The 25,520-nt window shown below is 44.0% G+C and overlaps 1 protein-coding gene across 3 annotated transcripts in view; it reads right to left on the minus strand.

The window, feature by feature from the left end:
• The window catches only part of zdhhc8b (zinc finger DHHC-type palmitoyltransferase 8b), a 65,196-nt gene that overhangs the window by 6,013 nt on the left and 33,663 nt on the right, over positions 1-25,520 (minus strand). For all 3 annotated transcript variants that reach the window (XM_035640825.2, XM_035640827.2, XM_035640826.2), the window contains exons 2-8: positions 9,695-9,816; positions 6,707-6,864; positions 5,602-5,774; positions 5,319-5,421; positions 4,918-5,009; positions 2,505-2,634; positions 179-284 (exon numbers count right to left, since the gene is read on the minus strand). In XM_035640825.2, coding sequence (XP_035496718.2) covers positions 179-284; positions 2,505-2,634; positions 4,918-5,009; positions 5,319-5,421; positions 5,602-5,774; positions 6,707-6,864; positions 9,695-9,816 — 884 coding nt within the window. The remainder of the gene's footprint in view (positions 1-178; positions 285-2,504; positions 2,635-4,917; positions 5,010-5,318; positions 5,422-5,601; positions 5,775-6,706; positions 6,865-9,694; positions 9,817-25,520) is intronic.

A 25,520-nucleotide genomic window follows, 5' to 3' on the forward strand; every position in this document is an offset into this window, starting at 1 on the left:
GCCGGACTAGCGCCGAGTGGCACTGGTGATCTACAGGGAGAGTTTGGGGGGAAATTGCCATTTGGCGCAGCCTTGACGGGAAAGAGAAATGGGATTGATGATGACTGACAGGAGAGAGAGGGAGAAGGCGATTGGGAGTTGATGAACACAGGGAGGCTGGGTTCCTTCGTTTTCCTACCTTCACCGGAGGTCACCGGGCCTTTCAGCTGGTTGTAGCGGTCGGCTTTGGGCGGCAGCGGCGGCTGGGTTTCTTTGTCGTCCAGGCCGTCCAGGCTGCATTTGGACTACGGGGAGGAGAGCTGGGTGTTAAAACTCATCTGGAGCGAATGGGGGGGGGGGGGGGGGGGGTGGTGAGACGAGCAGGGTGGCAAAGCTTCATCAGGCAGCCGCTCCACTTGAGCTTGAATTGATTCTTTTTTTATTGGTTTATTATTTCTTATTCACTTAAAGGCGTGCTCCACTGATTTAGCTTTGCACTTCATATACGACCGTCACACTCGAGACCGATTTAAAAAAAACGAAAATCGATGGAGCAGAACCACAGATTTTTAATTTTTTTATTTCACATATTATTGCTCCTCGTCGAAAACCAAGCGACTTCATTGCCAACAATGCAACCAGAGAGATTCTGCTGTTTCATGCTGGAAGCAGCTGGAGCATCATCAGACAGGGAGCCGACCGCAGAGCCCTGGTGAACTCACTCCCTTTGAGCCCAGCATTTTTTTTTTATTTGCAATCTCGTAGAAGCATTTGTATCAGACCCCTCCCTCACAGTTCCTTCACGCTCCAAAAAATGGGGGCTTCATACAGATTTCTTTCCACGCGTGCACCAGTCCTCCCCGAGATCGGAGAGAGAAACAGACCCTGGTGTGTGAAATCAGCGGAGTCATTTCACGTTAGTCAAAGTCATTCCCCGGCCGGAACTCCACGTCAGAAAATAGTTTGACCTATGGGGTTGACTCTTGAAAGGATGCGATGCGTTTCCTGAACTGCAGCCCCACTTTGGGCTCCAAGGCTGATAAGCTGAGGGTATTTTACAAGCCAGAGACAGAAAAGATGGTTCAGGGTTGTAGTTTATTTGCTCTCAACATCGCAAGTTGATTGTAAAACTAAAAGGCATAAATTGAAACGAGTGGCTGCTTTAAAAATGTAAACCAAAAAAATATTGTAAAACATACTGTAAAATGTTCATTAACGTGCCATTTGCCATCAACTACAATTTTTATGTTTTAAAAATACAAACCTGAGAGAAGCAGAAGTAGTAAACTACACACATTTTGGGAAAATTGACATTTGTTACGGTTAAGGATGGGATATGCAGTACCTAAGGAATGTAAAGTCGTGTACCTCGTAAATATAAATGATTGTGTCATGGGGTTATGATAGATTTTTAGCCAAGATAATATTGATTACAAGTAAAAAAAAAAAAGCAATTACAAGACTGAACCCACTACTATGAAAAAATGGTTAGAAATTATGGGAGGAGATTTTACACTATGGGAAAAATTACATTCATAAATGGAAGAAATGGACGAGTTATGGCAGCGGAAATAGTTTATGACCTAACTGATTTCAAGATACTGGATTTGCACTGTGATGTTGGAAACCCGTTGCCATGACGGTTTGTTATTGTTTTCTTTTGTATGACTGTTAGAATCTCGATTGAACAAAATGTTTGGTTATGTGCACAAAAACCAAATAAAGATTCATTCATTCATTCATCGTCTACCGCTTTATCCATTTAAGGGTCGCGGGGGGTCACTGGAGCCAATCCCAGCTAACATTGGGCGAGAGGCGGGGTACACCTTGGACAGGTCGCCAGCCAATCACAGGGCCACATACATACATACATACAGAGACGGACAACCATTCACACCTATGGTCAATTTAGAGTCTCCAATGAACCTGACCCCATTCTGCATGTCTCTGGACTGTGGGAGGAAGCCAGAGAACCCGGAGAGAACCCACGCACACACGGGGAGAACATGCAAACTCCACACAGAAAGGCCCTGGTTGAACCGGGATTCGAACCCAGAACCTTCTTGCTGTGAGGCGAAGGTGCTAACCACTACACCACCGTGCAGCCCCAAATGAAGATTAAGGTTTAAAAAATAAAAAATAAATACAAAACCACTGCTATCGCTCCCGAAATCATCTACCTTTTAAAATTGTTTTTTTGCGTGTGTTTTCTTTTAACGTTCGCCTTTAAAATCCCCCGTATATATTTACAGAGCACATCCCTTCGGAGTCTAAGACTAATAGATCTATTCTCAACCACAGCGAGTCACTTGGCTTTGATGCCAGGTATCTAATAATAGTCTACTTTCTCCAATATATCTGACCTCAGGGAGCTACCGCACCCTCTCATTTTGCTGCCTCGGGCATGAGCACCGTCTTAAAATGGGAAACTGCGAACGGGACCGGTGGGATACACCACGTTACACGAGTGTGACACCAGACTATGAGACATCTACAAAAACTCCTAGCTCTGTAGTACAACTCACCTTGGAGCTGATGATGCCTTGCATGCCGTTGTCGCTGACCTTGATGGTTATTTGCCGGTCCGAGAGGTCAGGTTGGATGAACGGGGGCTGAATTTTGACGTGAGGCTTTTTCCTGGGGTCCAGCGTGTACCTGTGTGAATGGACAACACGCTTTAACGTGATTCTTTCTTTGTTGTGTCCACGCCACACGGGCGGGTTTCAGTTTGGTTTTTTTCTCAGTTGAAGTCCACATTGCACATCAGATCGGAAGTGTACGCCGCTGCACTGGAAGCAACCAGGAGGAGACTTTGAGAATAAAGTCGTAAATTTATGAGAATAAAGCCGTACTATTACAAGGAAAAAAAAGTCACAATGTTGCAAGGAAAAGGTCATAATATTATAAGAATAAAGTTGTTATTTCACAAGAATAAAGGTGTAATTTTACAAGAATAAAGTCAAAATGTTATGAGATTAAAGTCGTTATATTATGACAATAAAGTCGCAATTTTAACGAGAATAAAGTCGAAATATTATGAGATTAAATATTAAGTTGTAAATTTGGTCTCTGTGTTATTTAAGTGGAGAAATGTCAGAAGAGCAGTCCCGTGCGTTAAAATGAGGAACGTGTAGAAACTTTGTGAAGCTCCGGTCTCGGTCGGGCAAATAATTTAATAAATACTCCAGCGTTTAATAAACGTTGAACATGAATAACATGACATTAACGTACCTGTTGTCAGTGTGGCACCACACCAGAGAAAGCTGTCGCAAGGGCTCACGCCTGTTTCCTGGGTTGTTGTTTATTCCCGTAATATAATATTAAATCAAATGTACGTTTTTCTAGTAAAATCACGACTTTATTCTCGTAATATTGCGACTTTTTTCTTGTAAATTACGACTTCATTCACGTCAAATTAGCATTATTATTTTTTTCCCCTCAATGTGGCCCTAAAACTCCGTCGTACGCCACAGATCCAATAAGGGGACAGCAGCATTTTCCTCCTGACTAAAGTAAAACACTGAATTTAGTCTCCGTGAAAAAGCTCTGTCAATAACCTAACACCGAAATTCACTTTTATTTGATTATGCTTTGAAAAAAACGTCTCAATCTAGCCACGCCGCAGCCCTATGTTGATCTTTTTATCTTTACTTTCTACACTGTGAGATTATATATCACACTTTATCCCCTACAATATGAAATTAACTAGTAATGTGATGCCTACGTGTTTACATCCAGAGTTAAACATGTATTTTATGTATTATGTTCATATAAAAACAGCAAACGTTAGTCCTGTCATTTCTCTCCTGTCTTACTTCATATTACCGAACTTTTGTACAACACCATTCTCCCGTGTTGGTCCTTTGACAACACTGAAGGAATTTAGCTATGAATTTTGTAACAGCATGCTCCCATTTGGTTTGTTACACAATTCAACACGAGTACTACTTCAGACACAACTTCCTGTGAGAAAACGGTATTTAAGTGAGTCCTACAGGGTTCTTTCATAATCATTTTTTTTTTTAAATGTTTAATGGTTAGTGTGGGAACTCGGGGAGTAACATGTGTGTAGTATTTTCTCCACCCAGTCTACATATTTCAAGTAATCAAGCCGTGCATTAAAAAAAAAGTTAATTCTGGTGATTGGCTGTAAGATTCGAAAAAGCATACAGACAGATCATTCAAGTCCAACATCCTTCGAGTCGCTGGCTCAGTAAATAAACAGCCTTCCGTCGGCGACAGTGAGACGACTCGAAGGCAGATGCTGGTAACACAGCCTTTCACTCCCACTTGCTGTCGTCCCTCTACAGTCACACTGCTGATTTTCACGGGATGGGACTTGTCCCAATAGGATATAAAGCTGGTGTTATCAGAGTCAGCCATGGTGTGTGTACGTGTGTGCGTGCGCGTGTGTTTGTGTGTGTGTGTGTGTGTGTGTAAAAGCACATAGACTAGCTCTGCGCTCTGTTTCCCATTAAGTCTTGTTCTACACACTAAATCAATTCTCTCAGGCATCTGGCTTTCCCTTGGGTTGCTGGATGCTTCCAGGCAGAACTGGATCCACACCTCCACAACCACCTCAAAGCACATGAATATACCCACACACACACACACACACACACACACACACACACACACACACACACACACACACACACACACACACACACACACACACACACACACACACACACACACACACACACACACACACACACACACACACACACACACACACACACACACACACACACACACACACACACACACACACACACAAACAGGATGGATAGACAGTCTCCCTGCAGTCGGATGATGCTGCACTAGTGCTATGGCATGGATGTCATGGTCCCCGATGAGCCATAACTGTACTTGCACATAAACACACAAATATGCATTAACACGCACACAAACACACGCACACGCACACACACTTACCTCGGTGCCAGAGGACTACATAAGACATACTCCACGTTGCCACAGCAACCCCTGGTGAAGGGATTTACTCCTCCACGAAACTTTCCCGTCACCTGAGGAGGACAACGCCTTATTTAGTGCAGGCAGCAAAGAGAGCACAAGGCCGCACGTGTGATAGTTGTGCTGTTTGTAACCATTTGTGTTATTCCTTTTACAGAATGTGTTTACTATATTTAATACGGTGAATTAATTTCCATCCACACTGGCTAATTGAACAGTGTTAGGTCACTGCATGTGCAGCGGGAGTCTCCGTAAAATACACAGTGGTGATTAGATGTTTACACTGATTGAACACGGAGGCAGCTCCGGGTGTGAACGCTTGGATCTTTGTGAATGGGTAGAGGGGGGGCGTGGGTCCTCACCTGTTCATTGGTTGTTCGACCTCGAGCCACGAGCACCATATGGAAACCTGTGAGTCCCATGACCGGAATGAAGAAAAGCCCCGCTATACACATCACCACCAGACTGGGCACAAAGGTCAAGGACGACAACAACAATAACAACAACAACAACAACAACAGTGGTTCTTGTCACAGGAACATGCCCAGATGTGATTTATTACTGAAAGAAATGATATACCAACAGACCAAACCAAATTGTCCGTTCATAAAAAGAGGAGAGTGGGTTTGGCGGGTGCAAGGATACGTGACGGTGGTGTGCAGCGTTGCCAGCCTCTCTCGGTGGTGGAGGACGAAGATGAGGCCGAAGGAGAACACTCCCACCATGTGGATGGTCAGCGAGAGGAGGAAGAGGAAGAAGTAGCGGTAGTTCCTTCGTCCAATGCAGTTGTTCACCCAGGGACAGTGGTGGTCAAAGTCCTGAGGGAGGGGAGGCCGAGGTATTCATGAGGTATTAAAATATGTGACCAAAGACTGGTCTGGGTTTGGCCTTTAAATTTGATGGTCAATTCAAATTAATACATTTTGACCTATGCCTTATCTTTTGATAAGGCACTAGTTTAGTCTCTTGATCGATGTCAACAAAATGTTCTCGGTTAAATTGGATTGTGTGGTTGTGAGGGGATGGAGAAATGTCACAATAATTCATCTCATAATCAACCTACAACTCCAATATCAAATGTTAAATACTGCATGCAAAATAAGGATGTGTAAATACAGCAGCCCTAGTAAATACTAATAATCAATTGTTTTTTAATAGTTGAACATTCATACTTAAAAAAAAGAAAAAACATAAAAGAAAAACAGGAAGCAGGAATACAACCTGTATAACTCTACAACCTTTATTGCAGATTGTTAAGACCTAAATGAAAAATTGACAGCTAATATTAAAAAACAATACTTTAAAGCCCCAGTCTGTAATCTTTGTACTTTTCTGGCGGCATCTGGTGGTAAGGTCGGGTCCACCTAATGTAACTTCATTCACAGTTGACAAGAAAAAACATTGGTTCTTTGTTGCAATTGATTATACATATATGAACACATAGTTATGGACAATATAATCAATTTCTGTGAATAAATTCTTCTAAATATTACACACTGTAGCTCTTAGATTATAGCTGCAAGTAATTATGGTGACAATTTTCTTGCCCCCCCTCCAAAAAAAACCCAAAATTAGACAAAAGAGTGATGTATTTATATTCAGTGTTAGTCTCAGAAAGACAGAAAAGCCTCTAAATAGAATCAAGCGACAGTCTAACCGTTATGCATATTCAGATTTTTCCGCCTGCGTGTGTACTGAATATACACGCAGCCTCCCTGTTTGACCACGTGCAATCTTTTGACTCACACACCTCCACACAGTTGTCGCAGACGCTGCAGTGCGAGCACCGTGGCGGCCTGTAGAAGTGACAGGTGGCGCACCACTTCATCCGGACCTGGATGCCCTTGATCTCCACGTTCTTGTAGAGCGGCGCCCGGAAGTCGTCGTCCTTGTCCTCGTCCTCGTCGGCTGCGGTGCGAGAACACAGGATTTATGACACGCAGGTGCACACGTACAGTCTCACACGGTATAGTACAGTACACACACGCAGTCAAAAATAAATGGCTTTGATTCATTTTGACCATTTGGGGGGGGGGCAACAGGGGAGCAACCTGGAATGGAGCTCGTCCCTGCTGTCAGCTGTCCGCAGAGAGAAATGGACATTTCTATAGACGTGGACCTATTCATTCTTTAACATTCGGACTGATTAACAAGCACACTGTGACTCATGCATGAATGGAATTCAACCGCTGACCCCGGCAGAGTTAGTGCCTTGCTTCACCATCGTGTAAAAAGCTTTGTGCTTTTTGGTGGCACTTGGCCGCGACTGAGAACATTTAGTTCAGGGGGGCGTTGCAGTGGAAAAAATGAAATGTCAAGCAGCCGATCAAACGGCACACGCTCCCCCACCTGAGAAGAATAATTTCAACGGTACAATAACAACCGCGGAGAGAGCGAGGGGGAGAAAACAACAACAACAAAAAAAAGGTAGAGCGCGAGAAATAAACAGTCTCACAGCGGAGAGAGATTGCTCTGTTATTACGGCTCTCGAGTCTCTTCAAATAGACTTTGAGAGGTAAACCGCCCGCCAAGCCCGACGGACACAAACAAGCAGCAGCTGTGCCTGCATCCCCGCTGACAGCGGACAAAGCAGTGGCTCATTCCTGTCGGCATTGGACATTCGCACTGCGACCCGTTCAGTTCCAGTCAGACTTCGCCTGGAACCAATTGACCGTGAGCAAAACGTATATTTTTTCGCCTCTTTTAAGTGAAATCCTCGGTCTTCTTTAGCGCTTATCGAAATGGAATAAATGATGGAGCGGATGCCGACTCAGGAATACGCAAGCCGTGGATTGGTCCTCGCCTCACACCTCGAGTGAGACGTCAGCTGCTCAATGATGGTTTCGGCCTGGTGCCCGAGAAGACTCGTCTTAAGAGTTTTCTCAGGAAGGACAGGACGAAAACTCCTCAACACTTATGTCCTTCATGCTCATGATGTTGCGCTGCACAGTGAGGTGCTTACACCGTGTTGTACCCAGGCCTATAGAACGTGCACAGCGTTGTCATGAGCGTACCTTCATCAATACACTTTAGGCTCAATTCTGTCATCGCCATTCATGTTTAATTCCAGTAACCATCAAACGAAGAAGTCCAAAAATAATTTCTTGCCATTTCCCTCCATTTTGTTTTCGAACAATGAGTCACTTTATTAAAATATGCGATGCGCACGGAGAAGCATCCTGGGGACATTCAGCGCAGCAATAATTCCGCAAGAGTTTGCTACTGTTCAGACACACACACACACACACACACACACTGAGTGAGGATCCTCGACGATACTTGGGCAGGATCCTGAGCTATTTTTTTTTGGGGGGGGGGGGGGGGGGGGGGGGGTGTTGCTAAAAATAGCTGCTCGCCAAAGCTGAAAAAAAACAACAAAAAAAAAACGAGGTTGATGAGAGACTGAACAAAAGCATTAAGTGAAGCTGCGGGCGGTGGAACCAATGACGTGAGACGTGGCCAAATGCTCTGTGGAGCAGAACAGCGGAGTTGTAACAAATAATCATTTTGTCCCTGATATTAAAAAAGAAAATTGGTCAACAAAGACATTAGTCAACACTTTTTTTTTTGTACCAGCATCTGGGATCAAAATAAGCGCGTTTAGTCACACGTCTATCAAGTAGACGGATCAAATGATATGAATGCGAGAATGAGTATGAAGCTCACATCGTCAGCACAGGTTGCTAGTCAATATGCTGACAAAAAACGAATGAGCCCGAGTCACACTGCACTTCAGATGCTGAAAGTGAAAAAGAAATACGCGCAGTCATTGGAAAACATTTGGGTGGTTCTTCTGAGAGGAAGATCCTGGATTGTGTCTAAACACCTCCTGTGTCAGGGGAACTATTCTCACTGAAAATGTCACGTAGTGATTCCATTGTCATCTCTCGCAAAATGTTTTTTAACCGTTAATTTAGCAGTTTCCCAAAAAAATGAAAATGATATATACCACTGTATATATATATATATAAAAAAATCACAGCAACCTTTCATTTACACTTTTGTAATGACAGTGATTTTCTAAGCAGATGTCATTTCATTGGCCAATGGCAGTTCTCTACTTCTAATCAGAACTTCCCCGCTGGGTCTGTTGCCTCAGAGATATTACCACAAGAGCTTAAGAAAAAAACAAATAATCCCCTCAGTAGTGTATTAAAGTGCAGCCGGGCCGAGGCGGGCGGAAGGCGACCGTCACCGCTGGGGAGGCAGAAAAACCTGAGCTTTAAACAACCCTAATGATTATTACCCCCCCCCCCCCCTTCATGGGCAGAGAAAAGCGCTTCCTTAAGACAGGTGCTTATCATTTACAAGCACATTACAAACGTCCCCGGGGGACACGTTCAATCATCATTACTTAGCCTAGATAGCGCTGAAAAAAGACACGGAGTCTGCAATCGGGGAGCGTACAAGTAAGCCAATGCTGCTTGTTTGACAGGCTGAGCTGCTGGAGAGATACGCCATGCGCCCCCACAATATGAAGGCTTGTATATTAAAACGTCCTTCACTGTCCTGCATGTGGAGCACGAGGACTCAACAGGCTGTGACGGAAATATAAGGGGGTAGTGAAACACCGGGGAGGGTGGCGCTGTGATGAATGGGGGTTAAAGCCGCATCCTCTGCACGAGGACTCAACAGGGAGGGGATTTTGTGGACGGCATTTAAATGCTGCAATCAACACAGGTCTGGAGACTGCGTTTGACGCCGTCACCAGGCACCGGAACGCCTCTTTCGCACGAACCTCTGGGGTAAACGCCGGGGTCCATGAAGGTCGCCAAGCTGAAGTTGGCCAAGACGAAGAGGAAGACCAGGCCATTGTAGAGGGGCACCGCGGGAGAGATCACCTTGGTCAGCCAGGGGCACCTAGAGACACAAATGAAGGCAACGGGTTAGGATTGGTTCCGTCTATCATGTGTCGCGCCCGTTTCAAACATTAGGGCTGCAACTAACGATTATCTTCACCTGCGATTAATCTGTGGATTATTTTCTCGATCAGTTGTTTTTATTTCTCCATAAAATGGTGAAAATTGTCGATCCTGTTTCCCAGACCCGAACATGATGTTTTGTTTTGTCCAAACACAAAATGTATCTAGTTTACGGTCACAGAGGAGCAGAGAAACCATACAAATATTCACATTTAAGAAGCTGAAATCAAATCATTTTGAATTTTTCTTCCCCATTAAAAAAACAACTCGAACCGATTAATCGATTATCAAAATAGTTGGCGAGTGAACTGTTGCAAAACATCATCACATTTTGATCATAAGTGTGTTTCTGTTCTGAGCACATGATTCCCTGGCCCCCTCCGTTCTTTGGGTTCTTTTGAGCCTCGGTCCTTAACTAAAGGAGATCAGTATTCATGATAAGAAACACGATTACACCGGGCGAACAGAGCAGGATAGACACATGGGTACTGATGACCACCGGAAAACCAAACAACAGTCAGTTTCAATCAAGGTTTTTCTAATAATGCCGCTTTGCAGAAATACCAGGACACCGTGACTTCCTGTGAAATCACTTAACTCGAAGACGTGAAGGGGCTGAATCCTTTGCCTGAAAGGCTTATTTAGAATTACCCGCTTAAAAAAGAAATATGCTTGGTGCGTCATAACGCTTAACTGAAACGAAGTAAGAAGGAAGGAGAGGATAGCATCTGGTCACAGCCCATCTGACCGCGTAGGCCGAGCCTGAAGCGATGCAGATGCGATAGAAAGAAGCGGTACACCAAACTGCAGCCCATGACACCAGCTACTATTACACAAGTGAGTGAGACGTTGGCAGCTATAGATAAAAATCTGTAGAAGAGCCTGGATTAAAAAATTTCTTGACTAATAATGGGACATCGCACTCAATCACCGATCACACGATCACCAAAATCAGTTGGATGCATCTTCCTGTCTTAGCAATCCAAACATGGATAAGCTTTAGTTTCATGTCTGGTCAGTCACCGCCTTTCAATTTGATCAACGTTTTGCATCAAGACTGACCTTCTCCGCTGCCTGCAAGTCATAACTCAGTCAGTCAACTCTGTGATATATTCCAACTGCGGGGAGGCCCGAGTCACACCCGCAGCTCTGCTCAGTCACCTGGACTCAAACGTCAAGACACTGTGTGTTTCCTTCGGCGGCGGTCATTGAAATTGACTGCTTGTGACGCCTCCCTTGCGATGAAACAGCAACGGAATGAAGATGTGTTAACTGCTACGGTTGGACATACTGAACAGAACCTGCACGTCACAGACTCTGGGTTCCAATGAGAGGACTAATACAGCCACACCCGCTTGCACACTTCACAGATCTACACTTACACATTCAAGGATGCTTCTACAGCTTTCTCAAAAACCTCCTGGAAGAGATCCTCTTCAATCCATATCTCTTCTCCCGCTCCACCAGTCCCTCCTTTGTGTTGTTGAATTATCCAGAGCCGTGGCTGCAGAGGGCAAGAGTGTTCTGGATTCATTCTTCCGAGATGTGGAAGTAACACACACCGGGGCAACGCTGGGGCCAGTTATGGTTGAGTTGTTTTTTTTCCATCAATTGGAAATGTAACTCAAATTATGTGTTACAAGCATATTTTAAACTTATTGGATAGAATGAGCTAAGCAACGCTTGAGGAACTGTAAATGAAAGGTGGCTCCACCAATTTGGTCCAAACTTGAATATCTTAACAAATATTGTGCCCAGATGAGTTTATCTTAATGACTTGACTTTACTTAAATGCCACCAGCAGGTTTAAGTTTTCACTCATCCTTTGAAATATGGACATCTTCAAGATGGATGAGTCCAAATTTGACACCGACATGGTTCCCAAATAATATCCTACATAGGTTTTTCTCTAGTGTCACCACATTGACATTTGTGGTTTAGAGTGAAATGCCTCGAGATGGATTGGCATAAAATTTGATGGCGACATTCATGTGCCCCCTCAGGACAAACTGTCACAACTGTAGTGACCCACTGACTTTTCATTTCAATCGTCAGGTCAAAATGTTCATTTGTCCATCTACGTAGAATAACCACATACTTCCCACAACCATAGCCTGCTTCACACTTACACATTGGATTGGTAATTTATGTTTTGGTGCAACATGTTCTCTTGACACAGTTTTAGCAGCTTATTCATGACACATATCAACTTTCGCAAGAAAAAACAACCTCAAAAGTACAGTTCAGCGGAACTGTAGTGAGAGTAGTGAGTGGTACCGTGCTGTGTCATTACAGCTTTGGCAACAAGCAGACGAGGCACAAACGCTTACATGATTGATCAAAGAAAAAAAATTGCATGCAGCTCCAGGGTCTTACAAAATCCCAATTTACTCGCCTGTCAAAGGATCATGTGTTTTGGTCCACAATGTGGAAGATGAGGGAAAATAATAACCATTTTCATTAAGGAGCCCGGGAGTAGACAGCGTGGGAGGAAAAAAGTGACTGAGAGAAAAGGCCTGATTACAGTAAGGCTATAGACGTTGGTTACCAAAGGCCGATTATCGACGCTGTGTACAAGTCACTTTTACTGCTTGTGTAACCATGATACTTCAACTTGGGTAGCAAAGCCTTTTGGCTTGTGAAATAATTGGGACCAAATTCATCAAGTTGAAGGGGTGTTTGCTGCCAAAAGTGCAGTAATGTAATGAGTTTGGTTCTGTCTAAGTTTAAGTCCTGAAGCTGGCCAAAATGGAAGATAGACCAGTAATTAAAATGCAAAAATGCTGAATGCAAAAGGAGCTGGTGAGTCGACAAACCCATCCAGCCAAGCAGCATTTAAAAAAATGCCAGCTCATGGGGCCACTGAACAAGCCCGGTTAACTGTTACGACTGAGGTGTAAAGAGAACATTAATGCTGAGGATACATACAAAATGTGAACATCACATATCATCTGCTGTCTATGACGAAGAGGAAAATAAAGTAAGAAACGAGGGATTAAAGAGAAACAACCCTCCGCTTGCTCCTCAGAGCAACACAGCATCTGCTTACTAACCTTGGTCAGATCAATACGGGCAAACTTTCCACTCAGCAGCTTTCACTTTCCACTCCGTACATTAGTGTCGTTACTGTGGAAATGAGCTGGATGTTGATAGGTGGTGCACAAGATTTGATTCAAGGTTCACAACTTACTGAAACATGAGAAAATACCAATAATATCCCAATGTACTGTCCGCTTTAGCATTTGATATTGGACAGAATACATCAGAACTGTATGCAAACCAGTATTTTACATCAAGAATGGAGCAAATTACTACATGCATTGTGAAAGGAGTTGCTTGAATAATTGTTGAATTTGTGTTAAAATTGTGTCTTTGGTTCAGTTGTACACCATCATTCAGCAGCTGACGATATTGGTAGTTGGTAGAGACCAAAACTGAGCCAAGAGAATATTTGGTTTTCTATTCATTGGGAACATTAGTCAAAACATATATTAATGTTGATCTATGTCTGCAGGACGTATCATCAACTTTACATGATGATGATGTTATTTGTGTCTTTATAGCTTGTTTCACTGGCCTAAAAAATAGGAAAGGAATATACAAAATAGAAATAAATAAAACACATTTATGATCCAGTGTCAAACAGTAAACATCTGTTTTGCAATATTAATGATAGATCCCCTCAGCTGTGATCAACACAAACCAGGATCAGTTTCTTCTGAGCTGCAAGCGTTGACTCACTGTAGGTTGTAAAGCAGCACTTTCATATATCATATTACTCATCTCATTTGTGAACAACAATGACGCTGCATCTGATATGCACCCAATGAGACACAGTGAATTCATATAATACACATGTCAAGCGTCAGCTCAGGGACGGAGAGACAGAAGCTTTGCCCTGAATATCTGTTGGGATTCTCTGTCGGTGCAGTGTGGACGCTTGTGGTTGAGTACCAAGATTAGGGAAAACACGCCGGCTTCCTGGTGATGATGACCCCAAATCACACAAATCCTATCTTGAAATCTGAGCTGATTGTCGGCCACTTTGAATAACCAAGACGCGAGTCCGTCAATTAGGCAAAATCTGGGAGGGACACCCTCTAATGCCACCGCTGTGGAAGACCTATGGAGGGAGGAAAAATCACTGCGGACTTGAAGTAATTAGGTGTTTGAAACGTAAAGCTTTTTAAGGGGGCACGATTGATCTGTTGGGCACTGTTGCGTCTCTAAATAGAACCGCGATAATCAATCACACCTACCATTAAAAAGCAATGTACGTGGTCACGACACACTATTCACATCCCAAAGCAATTTGACTACTCAAATCTTCCCGTTCTTTATTCGCCCGCCTTTGGATCGGAGCAGAAACAGCAGGCGCCTCTTTGAAGTTTCCCCTTATCTGTTCTTTTACTAGCTCTGGGGGCTTGCGGGGGGAGGGGATCAAAGAGAACACTGAGTCAATCCGGAGAGCAGACACTTTCCTTATAGTCCAACGAGAAGGTCGACATTATAACGAGACTGTAGATTATTTAATTAATAACTATTCTGCAAAAAATAGGTCCTTGGCATTCACAATGTGCAAGGTTGAAGATGTTTCTATAGACGTTGTCTTTAGGTCCATCGGATATCAAGCCTCGTCAAGGCCGCAGTGCCACTGAGCGACACCTGTGACCCGAGAGACAACGCCGTCAAGTCCACCGGGAGCACTCACGGGGATGTATTCAGCACAGGGCGGGAACGCCATCGCATTGATTAGTTCATTAGGGTGCACCCGGTGGGACACGCGTAACAAGGTCTGTTCTCCTGCACACTGCCCGCTGACATCCAGCGATCCACAATCTGTCGCGGGTGTCATTTTACCTCGCAGCCAAGTGAATTATCATTAGAAAAGTAGGAGCAGCATTCCATAAAGGTAATGAGAGCGAGGGCTCAGTTAGAGGATTTCACTCTTGATCTAAGTAACATTTCACAAAGTTTTTGGACAAACTTAAGTCTACTCTTTGTAGGATTCATGAATGGCGACATCACTCGCTCTCCAAACAACCCCCCCCCCCCCCCCCCCCCCCCCCCCCCCCACGAGGTCTCTGCATTCACGTTCGTGACATTCAGTATTCCACACACACAGCGTGCAGGCCTGTTGTCAGTGGAGACAGCGGTGATGTTTGCCGGAGGTGCGGAGCGGTGCAGTTCAAGGCAGGTCGGGCGAGAGTGATTGAGTATCATGAAATGCAGTTCCTCCAGCCCTGAAGTTATCTCTCCGGGATGGTGGACTGTGCTGCAACGCAGATTCTTTTAGGCTGGGTTGTATATCTACATTTAGATTTTAGTCTTCAGCCTTTAGTCTAGAACATTTCAGAAAATAGTAAATTGATGGCCGTCACATGTTCCCAGAGCCCAAAGTGACATTTCTACATTGCCTGTTTCATCCAAACCATTAGCTCAGAAAGTTTAGTTCAATCTATAGTAATAGAAATAAGTAAAAAGCAACAAATGCATCTCATTGGAGGAAATGATGCTGGACATAGTTTTTGCCAAATGCCAAATCGGCTAATCAACTAATGGTTTCAGCTCCCATGGTGAACAGCATATATTGTTGGGTAGTTTAATCAATAATTAAGCATTCTTATAAACTCGACAAATGTAAAAAGTGAATTTGTTAAATGACAACTGGTCGTTGTCATATATATTGTAGGGGCGTAGCACATTTCCCTCTGCAATGTAGTGGGGTCGAAGTACAAAGTGTCCAAAAGGCATTAACGTACCTTAATACACAAGCAAAACTAAATGTGGTGTCGCAAAATCCAACTTGTGTGTACACATCTTAACGACGCATTTAAGGTGAGCACAGAGACACTTTCCCACCTTCAGCAGGAGAACTGTGAAAACAGCCTCGCGGAAGGTCGAACATCCAAGTGAAGTAACAATAGGTAAAATAGATTTTTGATTAGAGGGGGGACCCAGAGCTTCATAATGCATGAACAGACCCGCAAATCAATTCAACATTTTTGAGAGACTGTGAAACGGAGTGAAGTCGCCGAGGAACGGGTCGATTTCCCCGTAGACAAGGGAACAGCGATGAACCCGCGCAGCTGCACAGCAGGCTATATTCCAGCTGCATTTCATCTCAGGGCTCAGTGTCATTTGCATTTTCATCATGGATTAATAGGTCAATTTGATATCAAATAAAAATACTTTGCCCCCACATGCCGCCCTTTGTATTTCGCATATTCATCGCCTCCTTTTGTATCATCTGGTGTAAGAGGAACGCAGTAAACGCTGTCCCGCGAGGAAAAACATTTTCATTTCCGCGGCCACAAATGTGGCTTCACCAGCGTACCACAGTAAATGACATCACACTATAAATAAGCAGAATGAGCAGCGATACTATTACAAACGCTGCCTGCCTCAGTATGTATGAGGCTCATGTTTAATAGAACGGTTTCATTCCGAATCTATATTTACATTTAAAATGTACCCGACGTACCTTTGAGTTCAACACTCTTCAATACAGATGTAAATTTAAATTTCAGAAATGCACAATGCACAATGCACAGTCATCCGAATGAAACCGAGTCGGATTTCTGAGGATTCAAGGTTGTAACACCGAGATCCATTATCAGAGGGAAAAATAAGGTGATCTTACTAAGACTTCGGTCAAATCCCCCGCAGAGCTCCGTCTTAATGCAGGTGAGCGTTTCTGTGGGAGACGGTATCACGGGTTGGATCTCACGCGGTGATAAAACAAACACTTCCATACGGGAGAGGAATGAGGTCGTGTGTGTGCCTGCAGATGTGAGTGTGTCAAGGGGAGGAGTTTTGCATCAACCTTTCTTTCACATCACCTTTCTTTCATTTATCCTTCCACTCACCGTCTGTGTAGATTTTGCATGTATACCCACGAGCGTTTGTTAATCTCTCCTTTTATTTCCCGTGCCGAGAGGAATCCATGGAAGCGCAAATCCCATGTACCCAAACTCTTGGACCAATCCAACACTGTGCGCTCTTATAATACAATAAAACAAATGTTGACCACTTCTCTTGATGAAAAACAGTTTGCATTTGCATATGATACTAAACCGGAAGCAACACACGCAACCGTGTGCTTGCGCACACAACCACAGTGTGTGTGTGTAGTGCGTGCCGGTGTGTAGCAAAAATCTCCCAGAGGGGGTGATGACACATGTGCTGCCAGCCTGCCAGGCTCCCTGCGGGGGGGAACTGGTAACCAGTAAAGTGCCATAGGTCAGCTGGAATAAATGGGGGGGCCACATAGATAGAACGACTTGTATTTAGACCCGTGTGGCAAGGACAGTCACCTCTGTCCGTGCAAATTTTGCCTCAGTGTGTGTGTGCGTGCGTGTGCCTATTAATCTCTGCCAGTTTGAAATGTGCATCTCTATAAAACCCAATCTTGATATTGCCTTTTGGGGGGGGGGGGGGGGGGGGGGGGGGGGGGGGGGGGGGGGGCGGGGGGGGGTGGATTTAGCCAACATGGATGTGCCTGCATTGAACAACCACTGGGGGTGCTCTCTTCGCCTATAGTTGCCATGCTGGTATCTAGGGAGGAAAAGGAATGCCTGCAGAAGTTGGCCTGCCCCGTGTCTCATTCCTATAGCCACTCTTATTCTAAGCCCCCCGAGCGCCGCCGCCCCTGTCAAGAACCCTCAAGAGTTATGACTCAAAGAGGCGGCAGGCGGAGTCCGTCTCGGCAGCCTATTTTCAGGCAGTTTGGCGTTGAACATTGGTGTCGCTGACATGGAATCGGTTGTATCTAATTCAAATAATTTAACATACTTTTTTTGTAATGTTTATAATGCAGGAGTTAACCTTCTGCAACCGTCTGTGACAGAGAAGCTTTCTTTTTTTTAATGTTGAAAATATGCCTTTCACATGTGACGAACGACGCAGCAGATTGTCCGAGGCGTTCACAGCATCAGGAACGTTTCCGTAACGTTCTGCGCCGTCTGGTGTAGAGCAGCCGGCGGCAGGACGTGACAATAACTCTGCTGTTAGAGGCAGTGTTTTTGTATACAGATTTGCCGTCATTTGCGTCTTCACATACAGCCGCGCCGCAAGTCTGAAAGCAGTTAGAAATTCGTCGCTTTGGTGGCATGCTAAACATTTGCGTCATTTTCCTTATTTTCCAACACATCTTGCCGTTCATTGCACTTTTGGTAAAGGTAGATTCAATCCCAGCCAAAGCGGAGGGTAGGGCCAGTCCCTTTACCAGCACCCGGCTGGTCAAGAACTCAGCAGTTTCTAGGAAGAGGAGGGGAGGAGTAAATGAAAAAGGCTGATCTGAAACCTGAGGAGGTTGTCCAGAAATGCAGCAGATGGTCGAGAGACACACAGACAATTAAACAGACAGATACAACCACTCACACCATACATGCACATCGAGGCAGAATCTAAAAGTCAGGTGGCCATACATTCCTTCTAGACTTTTAAAAAGCGAGACGATTTGCTGTCCTTGATGTCCATAGGGTAATGTCCAATGACCCCTCATCATCTAGCCCCCCAGTCCAACACTAGGTATGTGTCTTTATCCGCAGGCGCCATCTGCAACCTTCTCCATCCACACCAGTGAGGTCAGTCCAATTCTATTCTCACTTCCTGCAGGAAGCCAAGTTGGAGCTAGGACTGGAACCATGCGCATGCACACACACACACAAGCACACACACAAGCACACACACACACACACACACACACACACACACACACAAGCACACACACACAAGCACACACACACACACACACACACACACACACACACACACACACACACACACACACACACACACACACACACACACACACACACACACACACACACACACACACACACACACACACACACAAGCTGCTTTCCAGAAAGCGGGGCAATCCTCTCAGTGTGCAGCAAACGCCATGTGGAGATGTCGGACACACATCCACAGTCACAAGCCTCTACCCTAGGTTGTTTGAGCAAGCAGTGTTTTCACGACCCGTAGTTACGTTTTTGTGGCCAGGCGACCTCTGATGGCCATAGCAGTAATGACGGAAGCAAAGGAGAAAGTTAGGCGATGTAATTTAAGGAGCAGCAAGGTCCGCATTGTTCGGAGATCGACTTGGATGGATGGGTCGACAACATTTTCCCGCGGCAGACTGCTGTTTGGTTTCCTTTTCAAACCAACGTGTGCTTTTATTATTGAAACCGTGATGACGAAGGTCCTCTTAGCAAAATACTTATTTCAACTACACTCTTTTCTCAAACCTATCCAAGTAGTTTTTGTGATCTTACCAAATTTTGACAGGTCCATAACCGCGACTACGCCTTTATCATTGTGACTATGCCTACAAAAGTCTGGTATGCCTCCTATAAGTCGTACAGTATGACAGGGTAGAAACAACCGACTTGTATAATTAGGTCGGAAGACTCGTTGGCAGTCACACTGGTTTTTCAATTTAAGACAGACAAAACAGAGGCAGTAGCATGATGTGTCATGGGGGCCATAACTCATACCAATGTATGGGGACTGGAGCTGATGATAACTGATCTGTGGTGTGCATTCATCCGAGTGCTGTCAGAAAACACACGGACAAATGAAGGTTAAACACACACACGGTCACATCATGCTTTGCACAGTCACGTTGCATCTCTGCTGGCCGCATTGGCAGTTACCGGTGGATTGGCCGCTGGCCCGCCTTCTGGTCCTGGTGATATTTACTGTACAACACTCACCCACCGCTGATCAAACGGGTTAGGCTAAACGCCATTATATTCACAACTCAAGCATGTCCTCCCTGCTCATCCACTTAATACAGACACACGCTCCACAAAGATGTGAAGCACAATGGCAGTAACTGTGCAAACCAACCTCACGTACTCCGGTGACCAATAATAATAATGTATTTTTGCATTCACAACAAATTCTCCAGAGCAGAACAGCTATGACAATGGCTGCAGAGTCACGGCGAACCACAGACTCAGCTGGTGTCAAGCCACAGCAAATTCTGGGTTGTTTGTCAAATCCACTCCTTGTTGCTGGATGCTTGTCGGGCCCTGAAGAGCCCCATCAGCCTAATGAACTGTTCATCAGTTTAATGCACACACATACACACACACGCGCGCACACACACTGACTGGTACAGAAGTTGGCAGAGATGGATGGCACAAGCCTTGGCTGGTACTATGACAGGGGGAGACGTCAATACTAGAAGCCAATAAAGTTTTCTGGGACTCAACCCGAAGAGGCCCGAGTACAGACACAACTGGGGAGGCGACAACTGCCAGATGCTGTCAACGTGTGATCAAATGTTCCTGTGAAAGAGTCAGAAAAGAGCCAAAGCATAATGATGTACAGTATGTTTATCGGCTACTATTAGGACATTCGGGTGATGTAGCAGACACCTCTTGCAGCCACAAATGCTCTATTCAGGAAACTGGGTGAAAACACATTCAAAGGTTCTGCGTGTAACATTCAGAAAACCTTTAATGACACCGGCATCCTGTTGCTTGCGCACGTGCTTGCACTCTATGGGTAGGTGCGAGTGAGTAACCTGGGCATCTGTGTGTGCTTTGGATGAAAATATTATATTATGCATTTACTATTAAAGGGAATAATTACTAAGAATAAAATTGGCACACCCCAGAGAGGTCACAGAAACCAGGTACACTAGTGTACATACAGAAGTAAATGAACAATTATCAAGATATGTTTTTATTTAGAAGATGAAAATGCTTTACTAAATACACGTAAGTTACTGCATAATGGGCACATTAGAAAATATCTCCTGAATCACAGGGTCCAAAGTGATTCATTACTTTTAGACAATCTGTCAGGACAAGACCCGTTCTGTATCTGTGGTCATCAACCGACAAGTCAATCTATATGTTCACTATGTGCTTCTTCGGACACACACACACACACACACACACACACACACACACACACACACACACACACACACACACACACACACACACACACACACACACACACACACACACACACACACACACACACACACACACACACACACACACACACACACACACACACACACACACACACACAAAAGACGTTTTCACCACCTCTTTGCTCAATAATAAAGAGTGTAGAGTGAATGACATTTTTTTTTACCATTGTGACATTCAATACACTATGTTTCTGTAGATGTATAATGTTTATGGCATGAATATTACAATAATTATTACTGTTTTACGTAAATTAAGTTTTATATGAGAGTATTGTATTATTTAATAAATGTTTAAGCTATGATCTAATTTGTTTAGATTTTCATTTGACCGGAAGGCCTAACTGTTATAAGTGTGACTTTGTACTGTGACCTTGAATGTGAGGGCAAATATTCATAAATATTATACATAATGCACATATCATTACACTTTATTTGAAAATCCTGTAAAGAGATAACTGAAGATAATAAAAAGAATAATCACATATGGAATAATACTTTTTAGCTGAGATCAACGACCGCTCATTGACGATGGAACATACAGGCTTCTTAAATACGGAATCAGTTAAAGCGGAGATAATATCTGAAATTTACTTTTTCAATAATCAGGCCTGGGAAGTTTTGTTTTAATTTACTGACGGTTTGTAACCATCCACTCATATTCTACTGGCGTAATCAAAGTGCTTGAAGGCAAGTCTCGCCACTCGGCAGCCATCTTGGCGATATAGCATATATCATAGGATATACGTTATTATTGTCAACACAACAGTAAGGGAACATATGATCTTCTCTTGCGCGCAAGCATGTATTAAAGCCCACATGACCATGTAACCTTGGACACAATGCATGATGAGTCTGAATGATGACAAGGTGTCAATGAAGCTGTGAAGATGAGGCCACATTTTCTAGACCACTCCTAACACTGTTTTCTCAGAAGGTTTGCGCATACCTGCCCAGGTACAGTATGTGTCCTAAGGCTAACGGTCAAGAGAAACACCCAGAATTAAGTGGTGTGTCAATCACTGCGGTGAGATCCCCAAGAGTAAGGGTCTACAGCAGTTTAGTCAAAACTAAGGTCTCTCAGGAGTTAAAGGTGGTCCATCAAACCTTCATCCCTGACAATTGGTCAGCTGCTACAGGTAATGTGTCATGAGTCAGTGTTTTAGAAAACTACAACACGTTAGAGCTGGAGATGATGGTTTGCACAACTCTCCACTACTTTAGGACCACGGGAGTGAGGGGAGGGGTGCTCAGTATTTTGCAAATCTGCAACCTCCCGGCTAGATGCCACTAAATCCTACACACTGGTCCGTTAAAGAGCTGTCAAGTCCAGCCTTACAGTAAACTGTGATACTATCATTAACCTGCTCTTTCAATCCATCTGTGACAGTAAATCAAATACACATGGAGTTAATAGAAAAGTCAGAACATTTCTCACACACACACGCACACACGCACAAAACCTATCTCCAGGCTTAACACCTCAGGCAATTTCATTTGGACTGATGTGGCCTTCTGCTTACCTCTTAACAGATTTGACATCATGGTAAAAAGTCATTATTGGACTTACCCTAAAAACAATATTATGGGATATTCGGAGCCAGAGTTGGAATATGAAATTCTTAATCCTAAGTGATTGTCCATATGCAGTTTATAATGCTGCACTTTCCGATTCAATACAGCTGCTGACAGATGTGGAAAGCGATTGAATCCACAGTCAGACTAAATATATATTTTTAGTACATAATAGCATGGTGCACTGCGGTAGAGGCTGGGGCAGACCTGCTGCAGAGTACTGACAGACCATTTTTCAGAATAATACAAAACATTTTATATTACAATTGACACATAGTTTTACCTTGCCCTTAGAAACGCTTTGAAAATGTCTCAGTGTACAGTGTGAATGCTTAAAATATCCATCATTGTTTTGAATTAAACAACAGACAACTTAATATAGAGACTTGCTGTACAGATGGAATCCTGAGGTCTCACAGTGTTCTAAAAGTGTAGCAGATGATTCTTTTCTTTTTTTCATTTAGAGTATGGTGCATGTGTCCCATGTGCAGTGCATGGCTTTGAACTGTGAAGGGAGGTTTTTGTGGTGTTGTGGCGAGCTCCTCAGCAGCCCATATGGCTGTATGTACTGTATTATGACAGGCCGAGCTTGGGACCAGACCCTCTTCTCCCACCGCTAATGCCCAGATGTGCATCCCCAGTCCATGGTCTTGACCTGGTGCTTACCACATAGGAGTGCATGTGAGTATTTAATTATAGACGTGATAGTTGTTGCCAATATACAGTATGCTGTCATTAAATGCAAGCTCTTTGGTATAAAGTAAAAATCTAAATGCTTGAAGCTTCAATGTCCACATGTGGTACAATACACCCATTAACTCCCCTGCTAAGAGTTGGATAAGATACTTATGATGACACTTGTATCTGTGTGGTTTATGATGCCATAGCCAGGAGAGCATTAACTTAGCTAAGCTGAGCCTAAAGACTAAAAATAGAATGAAACAGTTAGCCTGACTCTGTATAAGATATATTTACCTAATTTGTTTAAAGTGATAGTTCAGTGATTTTGGAAGTGGGGTTGTATGAGTTACTAATGCATAGTTAATATGTTGCCTTATGGAGATGGTGATGTCATTTAACGGTGTTTCGAGGGTAAATGCAAGTAGCGTAGAGTCCTACTGTTGCAGAGGGGACCGCCGAAAAAAGGTCTTCTCCGCCACATTTGTAAACGTTACCTCAAAAAGAATATAACTGTTCAATTGTACGGTAGGACGTATTTCTTTTTCATTGCTTTAGTTTGCCGCCAGAAAGCTGTTTATGTTTGCACTTTTTTTTTTTGCAAGCGTGCTTCGGCCATGAAAGCTACCGCAGCGAGTTGGCGCAGTAATACCTGGGCAAAGAAAATGTGGCGAAAAAGATGTTTTTCGCCACGCTACTTCCACTTCTCCTCCTAACTCCGTTAAATGACATCGCTGATCACCATCTCCACCAGGTAACATATTAACTATGCATAAGTAACTCATACAACCCCACTTCAAAATCACTGAACTATCCCTTTAAATGTAAAAGAAAGCTCTGGGTTTATGTGGGACTATTCCCACCCAGCAAAAATTTTTTCTACGTCGAAACTATGTCTACGTGGATTTGGTTGAAAAGTGAAATGTGAATAGTTGTCATTTTCCAGTCGTTGGAAAGACGTCTTGTTAACGTCTCTACCCAACACAGCCCAATTTTCAGCGACTATTTTTGAGCTAAATTTGGACCAAATCAGATGGACTAAACGGCCCAATTTTCAGAGACTATTTTAGGGCTAAATTAAGGCGCTGACGGACCAAACAGATTCAGCCCAAAAAAACAAACCCTAATGTCCTAATGGTGTTTGGTGGGTTTATCATTATTTGTCTTACCCTTGAACAGAGCCGAGCTAACCCATTTACGTGAGTGTCAGTCTTTATTCTAGGCTTAGCTGCTGCTAACAGGCTCCTGCCTAAATGGACATTTGGATGGAACTGAGTTCCCTCAAATATCAAATTACTTCATTAAGACCACATGTTTTGTACCATTAATGAACATTTTGAGCTATTAAAACAAAATTTTCCCCAGAACTCCGCAGCCAGCTGGCAGGCGGCATAAAAAAATCCAGTTAAGACTGCGAAGAGGCTGCCAATCTGCTGAATTCTTTGCGGTGAATGTACTACATCTCGAAATGAACGTGGTGAGGATTTACTGATGTGGAAATACAGGCAGCGACGTTAAAGTCTCTCCACTGAAAATGTAAATTGAGTCATATAACGGAGATTCAAACGTTTAAACAGGAGAACTATGGAGAGAATTAAATTAGAGCATCTTTGGATTTGTGGAGCTTTTCATATCTTGGGATATTTAGAGAAAAAAAACTCCCTCCTGAATTTGCATGGATTGAACATGAATCAAGCCCGTCCCCAATGTCTTTCTGTTTGGGATGCACTGATGTGCGTTCTGAACAAGCTAAAGTGAAGAATTTGCTAGAGGACAAAATGTCCTTCACTCAAACCAGACACCCCCCCCCCCCCCCCCCCCCCCCCCCCCCTCCTCTCTTCCCTTTCTCAGTTGTTCCTCTTCATCCATCACGAGCTCCAGAGCTGAGGCAGGTGCTTTCACTAAACATCCCCGAAGGCACCCCCCCCCCACCGCCCGCGCCTCCTCTCCCTCCAACCTTCTCGTTTCTCCTCCTCCATCTCTGCTTCCGCACCTCCCATTCCTCTATTCTCTCTCCTGCTGAAGGAACTCATCAGCGGCCCCTTCACATCTACAGGAAATCTTGATTGTGTATTGTTGTCAAAAGGGGATTTTTTTCTTCTTCATCCAGCGAGGGAGGTGACCTAGCTGGAGGACTGTAGGGAGGCTAAGCATGAACACAAGCATACACGTTGATGCATCAGCATCACATAAATACATATACAACACTGCATAGGGCTGGAAAGCAGGATGGGGGGCCCCTGGGGAGTAACTATATGGCAGCTCTGTGATATTACAATTCCCTGTTTCTTCTCTGTTTCAGAAGCTACAGGGACCGGGAAGAAATGTGACTATCTGCTCCTTCTTCCCTCTATAAAAGCATAGGAGACACAAATGTGATCATGCTGAAATCTACGCTCAGCAGGCCGCTATCGCGTTATGCCCGCACGGGC

This window comes from Scophthalmus maximus, chromosome 3, assembly GCF_022379125.1.
Source record: "Scophthalmus maximus strain ysfricsl-2021 chromosome 3, ASM2237912v1, whole genome shotgun sequence".
Classification (NCBI taxonomy): domain Eukaryota; kingdom Metazoa; phylum Chordata; class Actinopteri; order Pleuronectiformes; family Scophthalmidae; genus Scophthalmus; species Scophthalmus maximus.